Here is a 20,169-nt window from a genome sequence, read left to right on the forward strand (position 1 = left end):
TTTTGGAACAAATTGATAAATTAAACACAATAAGTCCCCAGGACCAGATGGTATTCTCCCAAGAGTTCTGAAGGAACTCAAATATGAAACTGCAGAACTATTAACTGTGGTATGTAACCTGTCACTTAAATCATCCTCTGAATCAGATGGCTGAAGGATAGCTAATGTGACACCAATTTTTTTTAAAAAGGCTCCAGCGGTGATTATGGCAATTGCAGGCCAGTAAGCCTAATTTCAGTAACAGGAAATTTGTTGAAATTCTAGTAAAGAACAGAATTATCAGACACGTAGAGGACCAACAAATCGTGTTCAAATCAAGATGGCTTTTGTGAAGGGAAATCATGCCTCACCAATCTAGTAGACTTTTTTGAAAGGGTCAACAAATGTGGGAAAGAGTGATCCAGTTGATTTAGTGTATATGGACTTTTTGACAAGGTCTCTCATCAAAGGCTCTTCAGCAAAGTAAGCAGATGTGATAAGAAGGATGGTCCTCTCATGGACTGCTTAAAAGACAGAAAACAAAGGGTAGGAATAAATGGTGAGTTTTCAGAAGGGAGAGAGGTAAATAGCAGAGTCCTTCAAGGATGTGTACTTGGTCCAGGTTTCATAAATTCATAAATGATCTGGAAAAGGGGGTAAACAGTGTGGTGGCAAAGTTTGCAGATGATACAAAATTACTCAAGATAATGTCTAAAGCAGATTGCCACTAGTTACGAAGGGATTTCATAAACTGGATGACAGGGCAAGAAAATGGCAGATGAAATTCAATGCTTCTAAATGCAAGTAATGCGTATTAGAAAAAAAAATCTCAACTATACATACAAAATGATGTGATGTAAATTAGTTGCTGCCTCTCAAGAAAGATCCTGTCATCATTGTGAATAGTTCTCTGAAAACATCTGCTCAATGCTCAGCGGCAGTCAAAAAAGCTAGGAAAGGGTTAGCTAATAAGACAGAAAATATCATAAGCCCATGGTACACCCATATCTTGAATACTGCACGTAATTCTGGTCAGTTCATCTCAAAAAAGATATGTTAGTATTGGAAAAAGTACATAGAAGGGCAACAAAATGATTAAGGGTATGGAACAGCTTACATATGAGGCGAGATTAAAAAGACTGGGACATTTCATCTTGGAAAAGAGACAACGGGGGGATACTGTAGAGATCTACAAAACCATGGATGGTGTGTAGAAAGTGAATAAGGAAGTATTATTTACGCCTTAAGATAACACAAGAACCAGGGGTCACTCAATGAAATTAATAGGCAGCAGGTTTAAAACAAACAATAGGAAGTACTTTTTTGCACAGTGCACAGTCAACCTGGGGAACTTGTTGACGGGGCATGTTGTGAAGGCTAAAACTATAACAGGGTTTAAAAAAGAATTGGATAAGGTCAGGGAAGATAGCTCCATCAGTGGCTATTAGCCAAGATAGGGATGCAATCCCATGCTCTGGGTGTCCCTAGCCTCTTACTGCCCAAAGCTGGCAGTGTATGACATGGGATGGATCTCTCCATAATTGCTTTGTTCTGTTCATTCCTTCTGAATCATCTGATATTGGCCACTGTTGGAAGTGTCAGGATCCTGGGCTAGGTGGACCATTAGTCTGACCCAATATGACTGTTCTTATAATGTCCCCTAACATAATATTAAGTGTTTGGACTGTGGTAGTTGTCAATAGTTGGCTCATGTTCAGAGAGTTTAATATAACTTCGGCTGTAATTGCCAGAAATGCATGTTAATCCTGGACTCCAACATTACAGTTGCAGATGTGCTTCTTGTGTAAATAGCTGAGATGTATCATTCTGTAAACAAACTTCTCTGAGGATGGGTCATGTTTTGCTCTTAGTCTATGAATTGGGTAGCCAGAATACAGCAGATTTCAGTATTTACACAACCAAGCATTTTGCCCTTATTCACAATTAGTTTTTACTCTACTGCTGTTAGAGTTAAAGATTGCTTTGTATATGACAGGAATATTTTGCATAAGAGAAGATCAGTTGCTTAAATAAGATATTGATACTGAAGTTCCTGTTTTTCCCTTTTAGTGTGTCCGACCTTAAACATGCAATCCAAACCAAGTATAAGATTGCCATTCAGCACCAGGTACTGGTTGTCAATGGAGGGGAGTGTATGGCAGCAGACAGAAGAGTCTGTAGTTACAGTGCTGGAACAGTAAGTGTACACTATAGTCTCTCTCTTTGTCCCCTTACAAAACAAAGTGTTGAAGAGGAGTTACAGCTTCCTAATGGTGTGTGGGATTTTTGGAGGGGGGTGAGGGTTTGTCCTTTTTTTTTTTTTTTTTTTTTTTTCCCCGGAGACCTTTTTTTTGTTCATTCTTGTTTTTAATATCAGGAAATTAGTGGTTTTACGTATAATTCTCTTGGATGCAATACTCATATAAGTAATTTTCCATGAATAGTTACGTAAGTTATGCTGTTTCCAAAACATGCTAGTGCAATTAGTTGATTGGATTGCATGCATGTTTTATTTCTCAAAGTTCTTTATGAGGATATTTTAATTTTAACATAGGACACAAACCCAATTTTCCTGTTCAACAAAGAGATGATCTTATGTGAACGCCCACCAGCTATTCCCAAAACCACATTTTCAGCAGAGAATGAGATGGAATTAAAAGTTGAAGAATCTCTCATGATGCCTGCAGTTTTTCACACAGTAGCTTCGCGGACACAGCTTGCTGTGGTAAGTTATATTTGAATCCTGAGAATTTAGTGGATTTAAAACTAATTAGAATAACTCTGTGTCACATCAATAATAACTCCAGGCTAGTCATCAATATGAGTTGATTCAAAAAGCGGTAAATGCATCATATAAGTGTTGGCAGTTTTTCTGATGCCTGAGTTTCATGTTTGGATGTATTGAAGTGTGCTAAGGTCTTCTGTATCTTGATGTCGCTTGAAGAATCTTCAGAGCATCTCAACATAAATTGTAATTGTGATGGCATCCCCTTGGTGCAGCCTGAAACTGGGGTACCACTATACCCCCTTAACTCTTCCACCTGGTCTGTCTCTCACAATGCTTTGCTAGTGACAAGCAGCAAACCTCTCCAGGAACTGCTATCACTCAGCACAACAGCATGTGGAGCCCCACACTCAGCTATATTGCATGAATGCTCCCAAAGCCACTCACGAATCACATAGAGAAAGGCACCAGCCAATTCCCCCCAGCTTCCCAGCCTTGCACCCCCAGACTATACTGTCTCACCCTGGCCAGAAGTCTGAACAGTGTAAGTTTATTACCCTGTCTGCCCCTCTCCCTCAATATGGAAAGGACATGCACCAGCCTTTGTACCTGAGGTGAGATTTTCCAAGCACTTCAAACAAATCACACTGTTTTAGATAAAATATAAAACAGATTTATTATGGAAAGAGAGATTTTAAATGATAAGTGGTAGGCATAAGGGGTCAGAGATAGTTACCAAAGAAAATAAGAGATAAGCACACAATCTACATTTTAAACTTTATGACACTAGGTAGTATTTAGCAAGCAGTTTTCTCACCCCACTGCATGATACAGTTCTTAATACACAGGTGTCTCTTGAGCCTGGACCAGTTTCCTCAGTTGAAGTTTTTGTCTTCTCAGTGTTCTTGTTGCTTCGAGCATAAGTGGGGGGGAGGAGAAAGGCCAAGGCAAGATGCCACTGTTTCTTATATCCTTAGTCCATGTGCCTAGGGGCTGGTTTTGTTCAATATCTTCATTAATGATCTGGAGGATGGCGTGCACTGCACCCTCAGCAAGTTTGCAGATGACACTGAACTGGGAGGAGTGGTAGATAAGGTGGAGGGTAGGGATAGGATACAGAGGAACCTAGACAAATTAGAGGATTGGGCCAAAAGAAATCTGATGAGGTTCAACAAGAACAAGTGCAGAGTCCTGCACTTAGAAGAGAAGAATCCCGTACACCACTACAGACTAGGGACCGAATGGCTAGTCAGCAGTTCTGCAGAAAAGGACCTAGGGGTTACAGTGGATGAGAATCTGGATATGTTTCAACAGTGTGCCCTTGTTGCCAAGAAGGCCAGTGGCATTTTGGGCTGTATAAGTAGGGGCATTGCGAGCAGATCAAGGGACGTGATTGTTCCCTTCTATTCGACATTGGTGAGGCCTCATCTGGAGTACTGTGTCCAGTTTTGGGCCCCACACTACAAGAAGGATGTGGAAAAATTGGAAAGCATCCAGCGGAGGGCAACAAAAATGATTAGGGGACTGAAACACATGACTTATGAGGAGAGGCTGAGGGAACTGGGATTGTTTAGTCTGCGGAAGAGAAGAATGAGGGGGGATTTGATAGCTGCTTTCAACTACCTGAAAGGGGGTTCCAAAGAGGATGGATCTAGACTGTTCTCAGTGGTAGCAGGTGACAGAACAAGGAGTAGTGGTCTTACGTTGCAGTGGGGGAGATTTAGGTTGGATATTAGGAAAAACTTTTTCACTAGGAGGGTGGTGAAGCACTGGAATGAGTTACCTAGGGAGGTGGTGGAATCTCCTTCCTTTGAGGTTTTTAAGGTCAGGCTTGACAAAGCCCTGGCTGGGATGATTTAATTGGGGATTGATCCTGCTTTGAGCAGGGGGTTGGACTTAGATGACCTCCAGAGGTCCCTTCCAACCCTGATATTCTATGATTCTAAGACACTTGCCCAGACATGTCCTGGTGGGCTTTGCTGAATCAATAGGTTGAGCAGTCCTCCTGGTGTGGTCTTGTGCAACTGAGTCATAGAATTAAGCAGTCCCCATTGCGTGGTGTTTGGGCAACTGTCATTGAATTGTAAATCCCTTGATTGCAACTCCTCTGCTAATTAATGGTCATTGAACACCCTCCTGGATGTGGATCCGTTTGTATGTCCCTAGCAAATTTACAGCATATTTCAGTAACAACTATACAACAAAATCTCATAACTTCATACTCATTGATGATGTACATATTTGCATAGAACAGCGGGCTTCAGCAGATCATGACGTTTCATATGATATCTTACATGGCATGTTTATTATAAAATAGCACAACCACATATGTATAATTAATATGGGGGTTACAGGATGCCATTTTGAGGTGCATGTGTCACAGTAATAGAGCTTCCAGGAAACATTTTTGTGGATTCATGATATTTGCTAAATGTATTGTGCGCTGCTGATATGGACAGTATAACTTTTCTCTGGTTGTTTGAGCTTTAATGCCTTTTGCTTTATTTTCAACATGCTTAAGTCTATCTCAGCTTGAGGACAGGAAAACTTACCAGTTGTTTTTCAAATATTATTAAACCAAATAGAATCTTGGTGGATACAGTTTTAAAAATTGTACCTTTCCAATCTCCTGTCTAAGTTTTGGAGGGGTTACAAAAATAAGATTCATGTCCCAAAAGTTTGTGTAGATCTTGGTTTTTCACTTACTTGTCCTTGAGTGCTAGTTTTCCACTTAGATAGTAAAACACTCTGAGTTCCATTTGAATCTCTCTAAATTAGTGTATTTGTACAGATAGGAAATGAATGTTTCCTACAATAAAGGCATCTATAGATGAAGTACATGGAATTGACAACCATGTAGACCAGGTTCAGGAATGTGGAACACTGCATTCAATATCTGGACTGATTGCTTCTCTTCATACTAATAGAGGTTAATGAAGAAAATGAAGGCAATAGAGAAGTGAGCTAAATGATAAAAATGTTAATCATCTTCATTGTACACAGGTAACTGTTGATGTCTCCAAACATGGGAAGATGTTTTGTACCACATGTAATAGGCAGGTCCAACTTGATTCATAATGGAAATAGAAATCCTTCCTTTCAATAGTATTTTAATAGGCTATCTGTCTTGGGACTAAAATGTTCTCTCAGTTCTGGTGACTGATGTGTCTGGTGCACTTCAAAATAAAATTTGTCAACTGTTTTTGAAATAAAAGTGCAAAATATGACACAACAGTATTGAGACGGGGCGGGACTCAGCATTTCGGCGCCTCCTGCTGGCTGTCGTGGGAATTAGCTCTCGGCCCTGCCAGTCTGCCTTCAGCTGGTGGTGTCTGGCTTGCCATGACTGCCAGCTCTGCTGTCTCCATTCTTTGGCCTGGCGTCACTCCCTGGACTGCAGCGTCATCTTCTGGGCACGGTCCTCCGACTGTGCCCCCACTCCTGTATCTCCCCCCTGCCAGGGGACCGGCAGTCCCTAGACCCGCCACTAGCCTCAGCGGCCTACTGCAATCCCAGGTCCAGCCCCTCTCCTCAGGGGCACTCTGCAGTCTAGATACTGACCACTCACCTCATTGGCAAGTGGGGCGCAGAAGGCGGGGGGCAGGCACTCACGCTACTCTGGGTTCCAACCCAGGGACCCTATAGTTGGCAGCCAGCTACTGCCCTCCTCCAACCTGCTGCCTGTTTTCCCTGGGCCACTTCCCCGGTAGCTCTTGTACCCGCTCAGCCCTTGTAGCAAGGCATCAGCCAGGAGTTCACCCTTGCACTCTGCTGCCCCTGCCCAGCACTCCTCTATCTATGGCACGTCTTCAGGCAGCCAGTCCTCCTCCCTTGCCCTACAGGGAGAGAGTCCCTTCTTCTCTGCTGAGCAGCCCTTTTATATATGGCCCTTGCCGGCACTGATCTGCGGCTCCAGCATGGCTTCCTCCTATTAGTGGGCTCAATAAGCCCTTTCCTGATTAGTGGGTTCTGAGCAGCCTCCCTGGTGCTGCTTTTAACCTCTTCTCCCTGTGTGGGGTAGCCGCCCCACCACAAGTATTAATAGGAATTGTTGGCAATGTGCTGGGCTTGATGCACTCCCCAGTGTGGAGGGCAGTTTCTTCCCTTGCCTGCTAATTTGTTAACCAAGGAAGAACTTTTTAAATTGGCTTTAATAACCTGACTTCCGTATGTCCTTAGAGAGAGGACATGGACAAATCTTTGGTCTAATGGGATCAAACTTATCTTTAACATTCTGGGGGTGGAGAAGAGAATAAAGTGTTCTTGCCCCCACATGCACATTACTTTCTCACCCTAACTTTGGAGAGATTTCCCATCTCCCTGTGGGGGAAGGTGGTTTAATGCTGTGTTACGCCAACCTTTTATAAGCCGAACCCCCCCATTGTAAACCTTGGTAGGTTGTTGAGACCCAGAGACCCCCCTGACCCAATTCCCCCCCGCCCTCCAGTGGCCCATTGGGATGCGAAGGACTCAGAACTAAGATTACAGATGCTCTGAACAGAGATGAATAGCTATGGAATGCCCCACTGGCAACTGGCGGAGGTGAGCTGACACACCACCAAAAAACCCATACAGCTCCCCACACAGTCCATGGGGGCCTGAGTGTGAGGGGTGGGATTTGGGGGTCTTGGGTTGTAATGCAGTAGGATTTGAGAGTTTGGAGGTTTTGGGAAAGGACTTGTGGGGCAGAAGGGTCCGAGGAGGGGTGGCATGCTGATAGTCTTCACCCCACCTTCCAAACACAGACCCCATTCATGGCCCATGTGGGGCAGGATAAGGTGGGATTTGGGGTGCAGTAGGGAAAGATTTTTGGGTGGTTGGGATGTGGGGGGAGTTCATGGCCGTGGGCTAGGGAACCTTGGAGGTCTGAGTGGGCAGGGCAGGGTATGGAAGGCAGGTGTCATCTGGCTGTGGGGGTTACTTATTGGAGAATATGACACCAACCTCTCCCTCACCTCTTATATCCTGTGTGTCTGGTTGGGGTTGGCTCCCTACTCTGTGCATTGCAAACTCTGGGGTCTCAGCATTGCTCAGGTGTGGCCTAGCCCAAGCACCATGTACAAATATTTGGCCCAGGGGGACGGACGGGGCCAAATATGTGTGTATGGTGTTGCAACCTGGTGCATATAGTCACACAGGGCCATTCACCCAGATCTACCGAGCGGCTACCGTCTCCTCCCTCCCCACCCCTGCATCATGATGGACGGTCAGCTGAGCCAAACCTCAATGGTGCTGTGACCCTATGCATCAGGTCTCAATACCCAGAGCAGGGAGATGACATCAGTCAGCCCCGTAACCCTTTGATTCATTTTAGTGACCCAGAAACCCTAGTTTACTGGATAGGGCACTAGACTAGGACAATGATGGTTCTTTGAAGCAGCATGGAGGGGATTTGGAAAAAAAAGGGTGGAGAAAAGTGGGGATGTGACTATTAAAATGTGTACCCCAGTATCCCTGTGGGGAAGGTTATGGAATGGTTGCACCTGTGCTCCACACCCTGGGATTAATGAGGATTCCTGGGTCAGCCACAAATTTCCAGTGTGACTGTGGGCAAGTCACTTAATCTACCTTGTACCTCAGTTCCCGCATCTATAAGAAAGTAGATAATACTTCTGTACCTCACGGGGTTGTTGTGAGGATAAATTTGTGAATTGTAAAGTGCTCAAGTAATATGATAAGGGCTATATAAGATATTTGAATATTTATGGAGACAATCAGACTGACATCCATACAACTTTCTCCCCCACTTTTGATTGGCACTGTGTAAGAGGGGTAATACAGGTCAAGGACTGTAATAATTACGATGTCTGCATGCCCTTGCCTCACACAGGAGGGACCTGGACCCAGGATATGGAGTAGCAGGTGGAGAGCTGAGCTGCCCATTCCTCTTCCTCCAAGATTCCTCCCTTCTATAAGCAGTTCTTTCAGTTCCAGTCTGGAGCTGTGGTTTCTGTTTTTAGCTGTGATAATGGACCAAACTACATAGTTAGTGTGTGTGCTTAAGGCTCTATTTCTTCTGGACAGAGCCTTACATTGCGAGTGTCTGCTGGGTTGAGTATAGAAAATACATGTGATTATAATTTTAATACAAATCAGTCAGATTAATTTTTCTTTAATCTGAAGGAGATACTAATGACCTGTGACAATGTGTGCAGTTTTTTATTTACTGGAATCTCTTATTTTTATCCATAAACACATAATGTAGATCCTATTCAGAAGTGTTAGAATACTTGCCACCAGTAACTATCTTGTAGGAAATCACATATTTCAGAATGCCTCTTATGGGTCTTGATCACCTATACTAAGGATCCCAGAAGGATGAGCATATGCTGTGTGTGGTGTGCCTTTTTGTGGCAGTCTTCTGCTAGTAAGCAATAAAGGGGTAAAATGGTGTGGTTACTTATCTGATGCCATGTTGCTGCTTTGCTTTGCAAAAGAAGCATATCCATAAAATGCAACGAATTCTTCTTCAAATTATTCCAGATAAAAAAAAGATTAGCATTTAAAGAGAACACTGTTCTGGGCCTTAAAATCTAGGTCTTGTATTTCCAGCTCTGCCACTAGCCTTGTGGGTAACCTAGGGCAAGTCATTTCACTGCCCAGTGCCTCAGTTTCCCCATGTGTAATATGAAGATAATACCTCCTTTGTAAACTGCTTTGAGATCTAGGGATGAAAAGCACTATATAAGAGCTAGGTGGTATTATTATTAAGGGAGAAATGAATAAACTGTCATACTCCTTCTCCACAGTTAATTTTGTCCTACAGTTTGTCTTTGGATATTATAGGCTTGTTTATTAGACAGCTTATGAAACACGTCAGCAAGATCTGTCTCTTGGGAAATCTCTATAATCCCCTCCTGTGATTGGAAGATCATAAGTATAATAAAACCATGGTGGCTCTGTTGCATGATAGTACAACTCTCAAGAGATTGTGAAGAAGGATTCTGTAACCTTGTACTCTACAGAGTAGTTTTTCATGGTGTCTGTTTTGAAGCAATATGAAGAGGAATTCAGAACAAATGCGGGGCGGTGGGAGGGTGGAAATGTTACTAGTCACTGTACAATCCCCTGATATTGCAGTGGTGGGAGAGTTGTGACTGCTGCTGCATTCCACACCCAGGATCCAATATTTGCTTAAGTATTTTCCCCATACTAATTATTTGGGGAATGTGGAAATCATGTTCCCATGCTGTGTCTGTAATAGTTTGCAGGTCATATTTCATATGACATGCCGTTTTCCAAATGCAATATGATTTATAGTATATGTCTGAAAACATTATCTCCTGTTACCAATGATAAACAGTGGTTTCAAGGAACAGTTTAAACTAGGGGGCTGATATTTATTACTTCGATTTCAGCATCACCTATGAGCCTCTATCTTTGAGCCCATTGTACAAACAGAATAGGATAATGCCTGCTCTAGAACACACAATACATAATTTGACGAAACATAACATTAGGGTACGATAAACAGTAGGAGGATGAGAAAAACAGTAAAGGCATGCATTAACATAGGATAACTATATGGCAGGGATCAGCAACCTTTGGCGCGTGGCTCTCCAGGGTAAGCCCCCTGGCGGGCCGGGCCGGTTTGTTTATCTGCCGTGTCCGCAGGTTCGGCCAATTGCGGCTCCCACTGGTCGCAGTTTGCTGCTCCAGGCCAATGGGGGCTGCGGGAAGCTGCGGTCCCTACCATCAACCTCAGCCTGGACCAGTCCACACAAGAGGTCTACTTCCTAGACACTACAGTGCTAATAGGCGATGGTCACATAAACACCACCCTATATCAGAAACCTACTGACCGCTATACTTACCTACGTGCTTCCAGCTTTCATCCAGACCACATCACACGATCCATTGTCTACAGCCAAGCTCTAAGATACAACCACATTTTCTCCGATCCCTCAGACAGAGACTAACACCTACAGAATCTCTATCAAGCGTTTTTAAAACTACAGTACCCACCTGGTGAAGTGCAGAAACAGATTGACAGAGCCAGAAGGGTACCCAAAAGTCACCTACTACAAGACAGGCCCAACAAAGAAAGTAACAGAACGCCACTAGCTGTCACCTACAGTCCCCAAACTAAAACCTTTCTAGTGCATCATCAAGGATCTACAACCTATCCTGAAGGATGATCCCTCACTCTCGCAGACCTTGGGAGGTAGGCCAGTCGTCGCTTACAGACAGCCCCCCAACCTGAAGTAAATGCTTACCAGCAACTACACATCACACAGGAACACCAACACAGGAACCAAACCCTGCAACAAACCTCGATGCCAACTCTGTCCACATATCTGTTCAAGGGACACCACCAAGGACCTAACCACATCAGCCACACCATCAGGGGCTTGTTCACTTGCAAATCTACCAATGTGATATATGCCATCATGTGGCAGCAATGTCCCTCTGCCATGTACATTGGCCAAACTGGACAGTCTCTACGCAAAAGAATAAATGGACACAAATCTGACATCAGGAATCATAACATTCAAAAACCAGTAGGAGAGCACTTCAGTCTCTCTGGTCACTCAATAACAGACCTAAAAGTGGCAATTCTTCAACAAAATAACACTTCAAAAACAGACTCCAACGTGAAACTGCAGAACTGGAATTAATTTACAAACTGGACACCATCAGATTAGGCCTGAATAAAGCCTGGGAGGGGTTGGGTCATTACAAAACCTAAACCTAATTTCCCCCATACTAATTTCCCCCTACTGTTACTCACACCTTCTTGTCAATTGTCTGAAATGGACCACTGTCATTACCACTTAAAAATTATTTTTCCTCCCTTGGTATCCTGCAGTTAAGTGAATTGTCTCGTTAGACTGACCTCACACTTGGTAAGGCAACTCCCATCCTTTCATGTATTTATACCCGTTCCTGTATATTCCACTCCATGCATCTGATGAAGTGGGTTCTAGCCCACAAAAGCTTATGCCAAATAAATTTGTTAGTCTCTAAGATGCCACAAGGACTCCTTGTTGTTTTTGTTGATACAGACTATCACGGCTACCACTCTGAAACCTGAAAACATACTACTATTCATGATGATCAAAATTTACATAGAGGCAAAGTAAAAGAAATGCTGCCTCCAAACTTACTAGAGTTTAAGGATATTTATTTTTGACATGATAATGATATACAATTTTGTGTGTTAAGCTAAAGTTATGAAGCTTTAACTTCTTGAATCTCAAAATCTTCTGTCCTTACATAACTGTCTGACTCCACCCGTGTCTGATTTGAATAACTTCCTGAAAATGTGAAAATGTAAACAGATAAAAATAGAAAAATGCTTAAAATTAAACACTGATATTATCTGCCTAAGATTTATTTATATTTTATTTATATATATATATAGAATTCTACCAAGTGTAAATAAAAGGAAATACCTCGCCAAAATTGAAAAAGGCCAGTGGGAAAATGCCAAACACATACTTTAGGGGTAGACCAAGCCCCGCAATACAATGGGAAGAATAACAGTATGAAAAGTGTTACAGAATGTCAGTTCACTGCTCTCTCCCCTCTGAGAGGCAATTCTCTTCACCTGAGAGATCCAGTGCAGGTCCTGAGGTTCCAAATGCTGAGGCATCCTGATCTTGACCCAAGAAGAGCCCTCCTATTCATGTAAGAAGTGTTAAGTGACTTTCCTCTCCCAAGAGAGGGTTTCTTTAACTAGAAGTCCTTTATGGACATTAACCTGGGTTTTGAAAGCGTAAAGGTCCAAAGTCCCCAAATATAAGCAGCCTCAAGAAAGATAGTCCCTTCATGAAGATCAAAGATGCCAAGAAGAACTTACCTCCACACCAGAAGACTTCCTGGACAACTGAAGGGTGGGATCAATCCCACTTTGCTCTAAAGCATAGGAATATTTAAAAGTCAGAATTTAAGATTCCAGGGAATTTCTGTGCTTTGAGGGAAGCCAGAATTTGTCCTTGAAGAGCAAAAATACTGCCTTTCTAAATCCCTTGTAGTTCAGAATCTTGTTCTATAAATCCAGACCATTGTTCTGGATCCTTGAATTGAAATTCCAAATTAATAAACTTAAGATATCCTGATTCAAACTAAATACCAAGAAAGAAATAAAGCCTTTAGCAACCTTAATATTTGAAATATTTTCCTAAGAATCACAAGTGGACTGAGTTACATGATTTAAACCTAATGTCTTGTAACTAAGTACTTGTGCCTAAAATTTGGTCTTCCTCTACAGAACACTGTAATGAGAAGGAAATAATATTTGCATTTTTGTATCTTCGGGGTGATCTAACAGTTACCAGATTACTAAAACTTTTTGCTGTTGCTTAAAAAACTAGTCTTGAGATCATAACTACATTTAAAAATCTGGAACTGTACTGTATGTTAGATCTCTGTGAAAATTCAGTATTTGATGTTTAAACTTTGTTGTCTTGTTTAAACTCAGTTCCTAACTTCAAAGGCTACCGAAAACTAGCAACTTTCTTAAATCACTGTTCTGTTCTGCAAGGGTGTATAAAAATCAATGATTTTTTAAAAAAAAAATCAGATTTTTTTGTTTAAATTGAATTTTTAAATTTAAATTTAATCTATTTCAAACTTAATTTTAAATTGACAACTTATGTTAAGGCCTAAACTAGTTATCTGTTAAAATCATTTAAATTAAATACCAGATAAACAGCAGTACATACTTGTTGCTAATTTTTAAGGAAAATCAAACCACTGAACTGCTGGGTGTCATTGGCTAAGCATCTGGAGCAAGAGTTTAAGTGCTGAATCATTTTTTTACAGCAATAGCCTCTTCTGCAAGTGCAGAGAGAATATTTTCTTAATTTCAGTTTATTCAACTAGTTCATTTCAATGACTAGGTCATTCAAAATGCAGAAACCCATTGGGAACTGAAAAACGAAGAAAGCTTGTTTGTTCCCCCCCAGCCGCCTTCAAATCTATGAATGAAAACTAGGTGAACAAGGTGAGATCCATTTAGTTCTAAAATCTTGAAGGCATGGTGACCAGAAATAATCAGTTCAATTCACTGATTACAGAAATATTTTTGTTTAATCAGTTTTAAATGCAAAATGTTTTGATAAATGTGTTTTTCTTATGTCTCCAGCACATTTAAGGAAATTTTCCCTAATTAAAAAGAAAATTTAAATGCTGTCTTTGTGCATTTTTAATTTAAATTGAATTTCCGTCTATACAGAGCTTGACAAAAATCAAAAGTAAAAAATAAGCTAGTAAATAAGAGATCCTCTTTTGGCATTTTCTAAACTAAAAAATGTAAAAAATTAAGATGCTGATTACATGTAGGTTAAGCTATATAACTGCTTAAATAAATGTGTATCGCTATAGTGTATCCTCCTAGTTAGGAAAAAGAAGCACCAAATTTAGTGTAAAGGCTATATGCAAATCAACATGTTTTAATGGTTACCAACCATGAGAATTGAACTTTATTTAGGAAAAAAATCTAAAATTTACAAACACAAAATACAGTTAAAATCAATTATTTAAATCAAGGTTTCCTACTTGCTGATTTAAATCATGACTGAAATAGCTGATTTAAATTACTTTGATATAAACAAACCCTGTTTTCTTCCCCATATCCTACACATTTACCCCTCACAACTGTGATGTCTTTGTATGTGTGAGAATTACCTTCCCATGAGAGAAGCATCCTCAGATCCCTTTGTCTTGTAACATTACACTGTGAGTGAGTAATTTCAAAATCTCCCTTCTGCCCTTATTTGAGTGTTATAAACTTTAGAATATTTTTACACTAACTTTAACTGTGTTGTGTGTTTCTGACTAGAGTTACATAATGTGTTAATACTGTGCATGCCAAACTAGCCTTATCTCCATACTTCTTGTGGTAACCTAAATAGTTACTGTTTTACCTTTTGTCTATTTCAAATACCAAAAGCAATATACTTCTTGATATTTCTGTTTCTGTTACAGGGCTTACCCGTTGGTAGATGTCATTACCTTCAGTACTCTCTCAGGTTACATCTACACTACAAAAATAAATAAAAAAAGCCTTATGGCAGCAAGTCTCAGAGCTCAGGTCAACTAACTTGGGCTTGCAAGGCTCACGCTACTGGGCTAAAAATAGCTCTGTAGACATTGCTGCTTGAGCTGGAGCCAGGCTCTGACTGCTGGTTTTAGCCCTGTAGCATGGGCCCAGGTCAATTGACCTGACCTCCTGAGACTTGCTGCTGTGGTGTGTGTGTGTTTTGTTTCTGTGTGTGTGTGTGTGTGTGTGTGGGTTTTTTTTTTTTTTTTTTTTTTTTTTTTTTTTTTTTTTTTTTTTTGCAGTGTAGATGTACCCTCAGAGAGCTCTTTCTTTTGCTAATTAACTCAAACACCAGTATCTCCCTGCCATACGCTGTTTGCCTATCGATTCTCTAAAGACTGTTCCCCAAGCCTGGTTGGTTCAACTTCAGTTTTATCAAATTGGCTAATCAAATTACTTTCTGAACTCTCACGGTTATAAAATTGTGTAACTCCACCAAACCCAAAGCTAGTTTAACAGTCACACTGTATGTGGTCATTATATCTTTGCTTTCCATGTTGTCATGTAACACACTTCAGCTAAGAGTGTGTCCTCTGAATACTGCTTATTTTGGAGCTGTAGTTGTCATATGCCTGTGGATTTGTCCTAAAAATCATGTTGAGCCCTCAGAATACTTTTTCCTTAAGACAGAAGTAAGAGACGTAATAATGGTTTTGCTAGCTTTTAAGTTGAAGCTGCTTTCAGTTACATTGTCATATATGACCTATCTAGTTTCATCCAAATTCATTCGTTAGTTTAAAAGTTTTGATGTCAAGTTAAATTCTAGTTGTTGTTGTAAATTAGTTAAACTGATGTTATACTTGGTTGTGTGATACTGTTTCTTTAAGTTTAGCTGTTGAATTATGTTAATAATGCTTAGCTACTCATTAATCTTAATTAGGGTAAACAACCTGTTGATGCTGTTAGTGTCCTAAGGAATTAAGTGAAATCATTGTGCTTGATGCACATAGCTTTTTGAATTTTACACTCAAATTTATGGTACTAGTCAAGTCAATATAGTTAACCAGCCTTGCTTTGTATTTTAGAATTTCATGTTTAGTTAAGATGTACCTTTAAAATATTGCTACATTGCATCACTCATTTTATGTACCTTTTTTTAATATACTTAACTCATTTGCATAATTCTTATTGGTTTAATTGTTAGTTCCTTTTGTCATTTTTAATTACTTAAACATTTTGTTTATTTCAAAGTCAAATTCAGTTGTTTATTTTATGGGCATACATTAATGTATAGGAAAAAGAGTCCTTGGTAAATTTTATGTGGATTACCTCATGAGTGCATTTTCATTAATAACCATAATCAGTAATTCAGTATTTTGATTTGGTTTTCCTGAACTAACTTTGTGAGAAGCAATTAATAATTCCACCTGATTAACTCTCTCCCAATTATCAATTTCAATAATTGTTTGTTTTCTTTTGGTAATGTTACTTTAAAAATTACCTGGTGTCCAACCCCTTGCTATTCCACAATGCTACGAATTTGTATTTGAGATTTTGATATGGAGGATTCCTAGCATTTCCTTTCCCTTTTCCCATCCAATTCTCATTCTGCTTCACTTAAACCTGTTTACTGAGCTGTCTCCTACCCTTGTCCTATCAAAATCAGAATGAGATATAAACAGATTAAGCAAATAAACAGGAAGACTTCACCTGGAGAGCAGTACCATGCAACTAACAGGGTCTGTTTTTCAAGTGTGGCTGCTTGATCACCAATTTAGCATAGAACCTTCTTAGTCTGTGCCAGGAGGACAGAAACATCTGGAAGAGCAAGGTAATATGTTTCTATAAGGGATATGGTATTACCACTATCACAGGAACATAGGAACTGCCATACTGGATCAAACTAATTTCTGATTTGGTGTCCAGTCACCAACAGTGGTCAGAACCAGATGCTACCAAGAGAGGTGCAAGAAAACCCTGCAGTTAGTTTTGGGAAAACTAGAGAAGTTTTATCCTAAATGCCAATAGAGGTGGTCTGTTGTCCTGAGTAATGAGAGTTTTATGTCCCTTCTAAAACTGGTCTAATTTTTAAGTATTTACTATTAATTCTGGGTACTCCTTCTTATCCTTTATAAATGTCAAAATTTTGACTCCTCCTAAGCTTTTAGCCTCATTGATATTGTGGCAGTCAGTTCCCTAATATACTCATATGTTCTAGGAAAAAGTTTTGCTTTATCCGTTTTGCATTTTCCATATTTGTATTTCATTGAATGTCTCCTTGTTTTTTTGTATTATGAGATCAAATGAATAGAAGTTTCCAGTTTTCCTTTTTTGGCACCAGTCATCATTTTGTATATCTCCATCATGGCCCTTCTTGTTCATCTCTTCTCTATGGTACATACTTCCAGTCTCTCTTGATACGAGTGTCTCTCCATGCCCCTAATCTTTCATATTCCCCATCTCTGAACCTTCTCTCTTCTGCTATATCCTTTTTGAGATGGCATGCCCAGAACGGAATACCCCATAGTAGATGAGGGTATACCATAGATTTGACATATTTTTGATGTTTTCCATTTCATTCTTTGTGTCCTAACATTGACTGCGTTTGACCACTGCCATACATTGAGCAGAGGTCTTCACTGAGTTAACTACAGTGATGCCCAGGTCTCTTTTCTGTTTGTTGCACAGTTAATTTAAAATCCAGTAAGGTGCATGAGTAGTTCAAAGTATTCCCTTTAATGTGAATTACTTTGCATTTGTCAACACTGAATTTTATCTGTAATTGTTGCCCATTCGGATAAGCTGCAACATGGATTAAATTTTCAGCCATCTGCAAATTTTTCCACCTCCATGTTCACCCCTTCCAGATCATTGATAAATGCATTTGAAAGAACCATGTGGCACCTCACTGTTATCCTCTGGCTATGATGAAAACTGACCATTTATTCTTTCTTGGTCAGTCTTGAATCAGAGCCTGGCTACATAACAATACCTTGCATTTCACACCATGACTATTGAGTTTCTTTTGAAGCATTTTGTCAAAGGCTTTTAAAAAGTCTAAATGCCTTATGTCAACTAGTCTTCCTACATTTTTAAATATAACCCTCCTATTTACATTTCAGTGTCCCTGCACTAATTTTTGGTACCTTTCTTTCCTCAAGCATATTAAGCTTAATAATATGTGAATCATTGTCACTTTGTGGCTCAAATGTAACTACTACTTGAACCAACTCCAGCATGTTACTTTTGTAAATATCCTTTTTCTGAATTTGAGGCCAGTAGTATAAGCCTATTAGAATATTTGTATTCTTATAATTTGTAATTTGTATTCATATGGATTCAACTGTTTGATCTTCTCTGCTTAGAATTTCTATTTCAGTGGATTCTGTGGAATCTTTTAGTCTAGATCTAGCACTGCTTTTCTACACCTTTAACCCAAGTTCTTTGTGCATAGTTTATAGCCACATGTTCAGTATCCCATTGTTTTTTTGTGATTACACGATGGTCAGTAATGCCTGTTTATGTCAAGGTACTGTTTCATTGCTGGGCTTTAGTTTTTTAAGCTTCTCTCATTTGTATATACACTTTTTTTAAACCGCGGGCCTCATAGAATCATAGGGTTAAAAGGTACCGCAAGGGTCATCTAATCTAGCCCCCTGCCAAGATAGAGGATTTATTGTATCTAAACTATTCAATCTTGTTAAACTCCTTAGCTTAACAATTTGCTAGTTTAACAGAAATTGTTTCCTGTACCAGTTAAACTGCAATTTCTATCATATCATGAGTACAGAGATATTTTTGTATTATTGACATTTCTAGCAGACCTCTTTGTCCAACTTAGTGATCCTTGACATCTATCAGCTCTCATCCAACTTTTAGTCTAAACAGTCTTTTAAAACCTTATTCAGTTTATGTGCCAAAAGTCAGGTTCCCCTTTAATTAAAGTTCTGAGATGGGCTCACTCTACAATGACCCAGTTTGTCAACTCTATAAATAATTCTCTCTGCTCCAATTCAGCAGCTCTGGCTTCAAGGTTCAGTATGTGGTCTCTGAGGGACATAAACTGTTTGCACCAGTTGCATCCATGTGCTACCATAAGGCAAGCAGTCATACACTCTGTGCAGTGAATGAGATATTTCTGACCCTGAGTAATCTGCTACTGGTCGTCTACCTCCATACTTTAACTGGGTTTTATTATTCTACACATAGTCTTTGTTTAAGGTAAAGCTTTTAGTGGTTTATTTAATTTGATTTCAAGGATCAAATATATTTACTAAAACTAATTAAGTGATCTACTTACACTCAGCCTCAACTCACCTGTGCTGTTGCCTCTCACCATTCAGTTTGGGGCTCTTCTTTGCTTTTGGAAATTGCAAATGCTTTTGTGGAGACTAGAGGTAAGGCAGGCCTCTGATTTAGCCTTCCCAATCTGGGTTGAACAAGTATGCCACAGATCCCAAGCCATTACCCAGATTGTTCTTTTCTTTTTACTCCAGTGAAGAAAGAATAATAAAGTCTGAATGTGCGGATCTATTTTTGAAACAAGAACCATGAACCCCTTTCACTCTCTCGCTGGTAATCCTCCCCAGATACTGGAAATGATGAGGTTTAATCTTTGACTGAAGGATCACCAGAAGATTCATACTACTCTGGACTGCCCTTATTAACAGATTTGCCTTTCGTATGTCAAGATATTGCCACTATGTCCGAAATAAACACGCTATCAATTCAGGGCAACTTTCCCTTCTGAGGAAGAGAAATCAAGTGTTTCATTTGTCCACATAACATCTGGGTGACCAAACTCATACCATTTACTCTCTTGGCTCAGCTATAAAGGCTCACTAATGTTAAGACAATACTCAGGTCCTTGGCTTCTAAAGTCGACACACTAATCTCTGCTCTAGGAAACCCTCCCTTTCCAGTCACTAGAAAGCCACTTTTATAGACCCTTTTGAAAGGACTTTTTTCTAAAAAAAAAAAAAAAAAAAAAAAGACGTTCTTAAAATCTTATGAATATTTGGCTGGCCAAGTTGCCATTACCATTCATTCTGTCTGTAGCTGAATTATTGGTTGAATTGCTGGGTGACCTCTTAGCACTGTCTAAGAAAGTTGTGTCCAGACACATCCATAAATTGATGTTTATGCTTTGTGTGACTGGATCTGGGGCCAATCCATAATATGACTACTTTGGCTACATTCCTAGTTTGGTGGGTCAAGAATAGGAGAACTTATTCATTCATTACAATCTGATGCTTCTCCTTTGTAGCTGGAAATGTATTTTGTGGAACTATTAGACTATCCGCTAAAAGGCTTCACTGAAATGGCTTTGTAGCTTTCCCTTTACTCCATTATAATTGTAAATTGACTAGTAGGTGTTTCCTTTTCATATGTACATTTACATACATCATGTCCAGTGTCAGGATTTTTTTCAGTTGATGACTTCCTGCTTGGCCTTCCCTCCCCTTGACAGTCCATTAGA

At 40.0% G+C, this 20,169-nt stretch overlaps 1 protein-coding gene across 3 annotated transcripts in view; it reads left to right on the forward strand.

Moving 5' to 3' along the window:
- Positions 1-20,169, forward strand: part of RB1CC1 (RB1 inducible coiled-coil 1) — a 158,558-nt gene that overhangs the window by 23,788 nt on the left and 114,601 nt on the right. For 2 of the 3 annotated variants that reach the window (XM_074944388.1, XM_074944389.1), the window contains exons 4-5: positions 2,050-2,176; positions 2,534-2,704. In XM_074944388.1, coding sequence (XP_074800489.1) covers positions 2,050-2,176; positions 2,534-2,704 — 298 coding nt within the window. Of the gene's footprint in view, positions 1-2,049; positions 2,177-2,533; positions 2,705-20,169 lie in introns of those variants that run through there. The other variant, XM_074944390.1, reaches the window with a different exon arrangement.

This window comes from Natator depressus, chromosome 2, assembly GCF_965152275.1.
Source record: "Natator depressus isolate rNatDep1 chromosome 2, rNatDep2.hap1, whole genome shotgun sequence".
Lineage (NCBI taxonomy): Eukaryota > Metazoa > Chordata > Testudines > Cheloniidae > Natator > Natator depressus.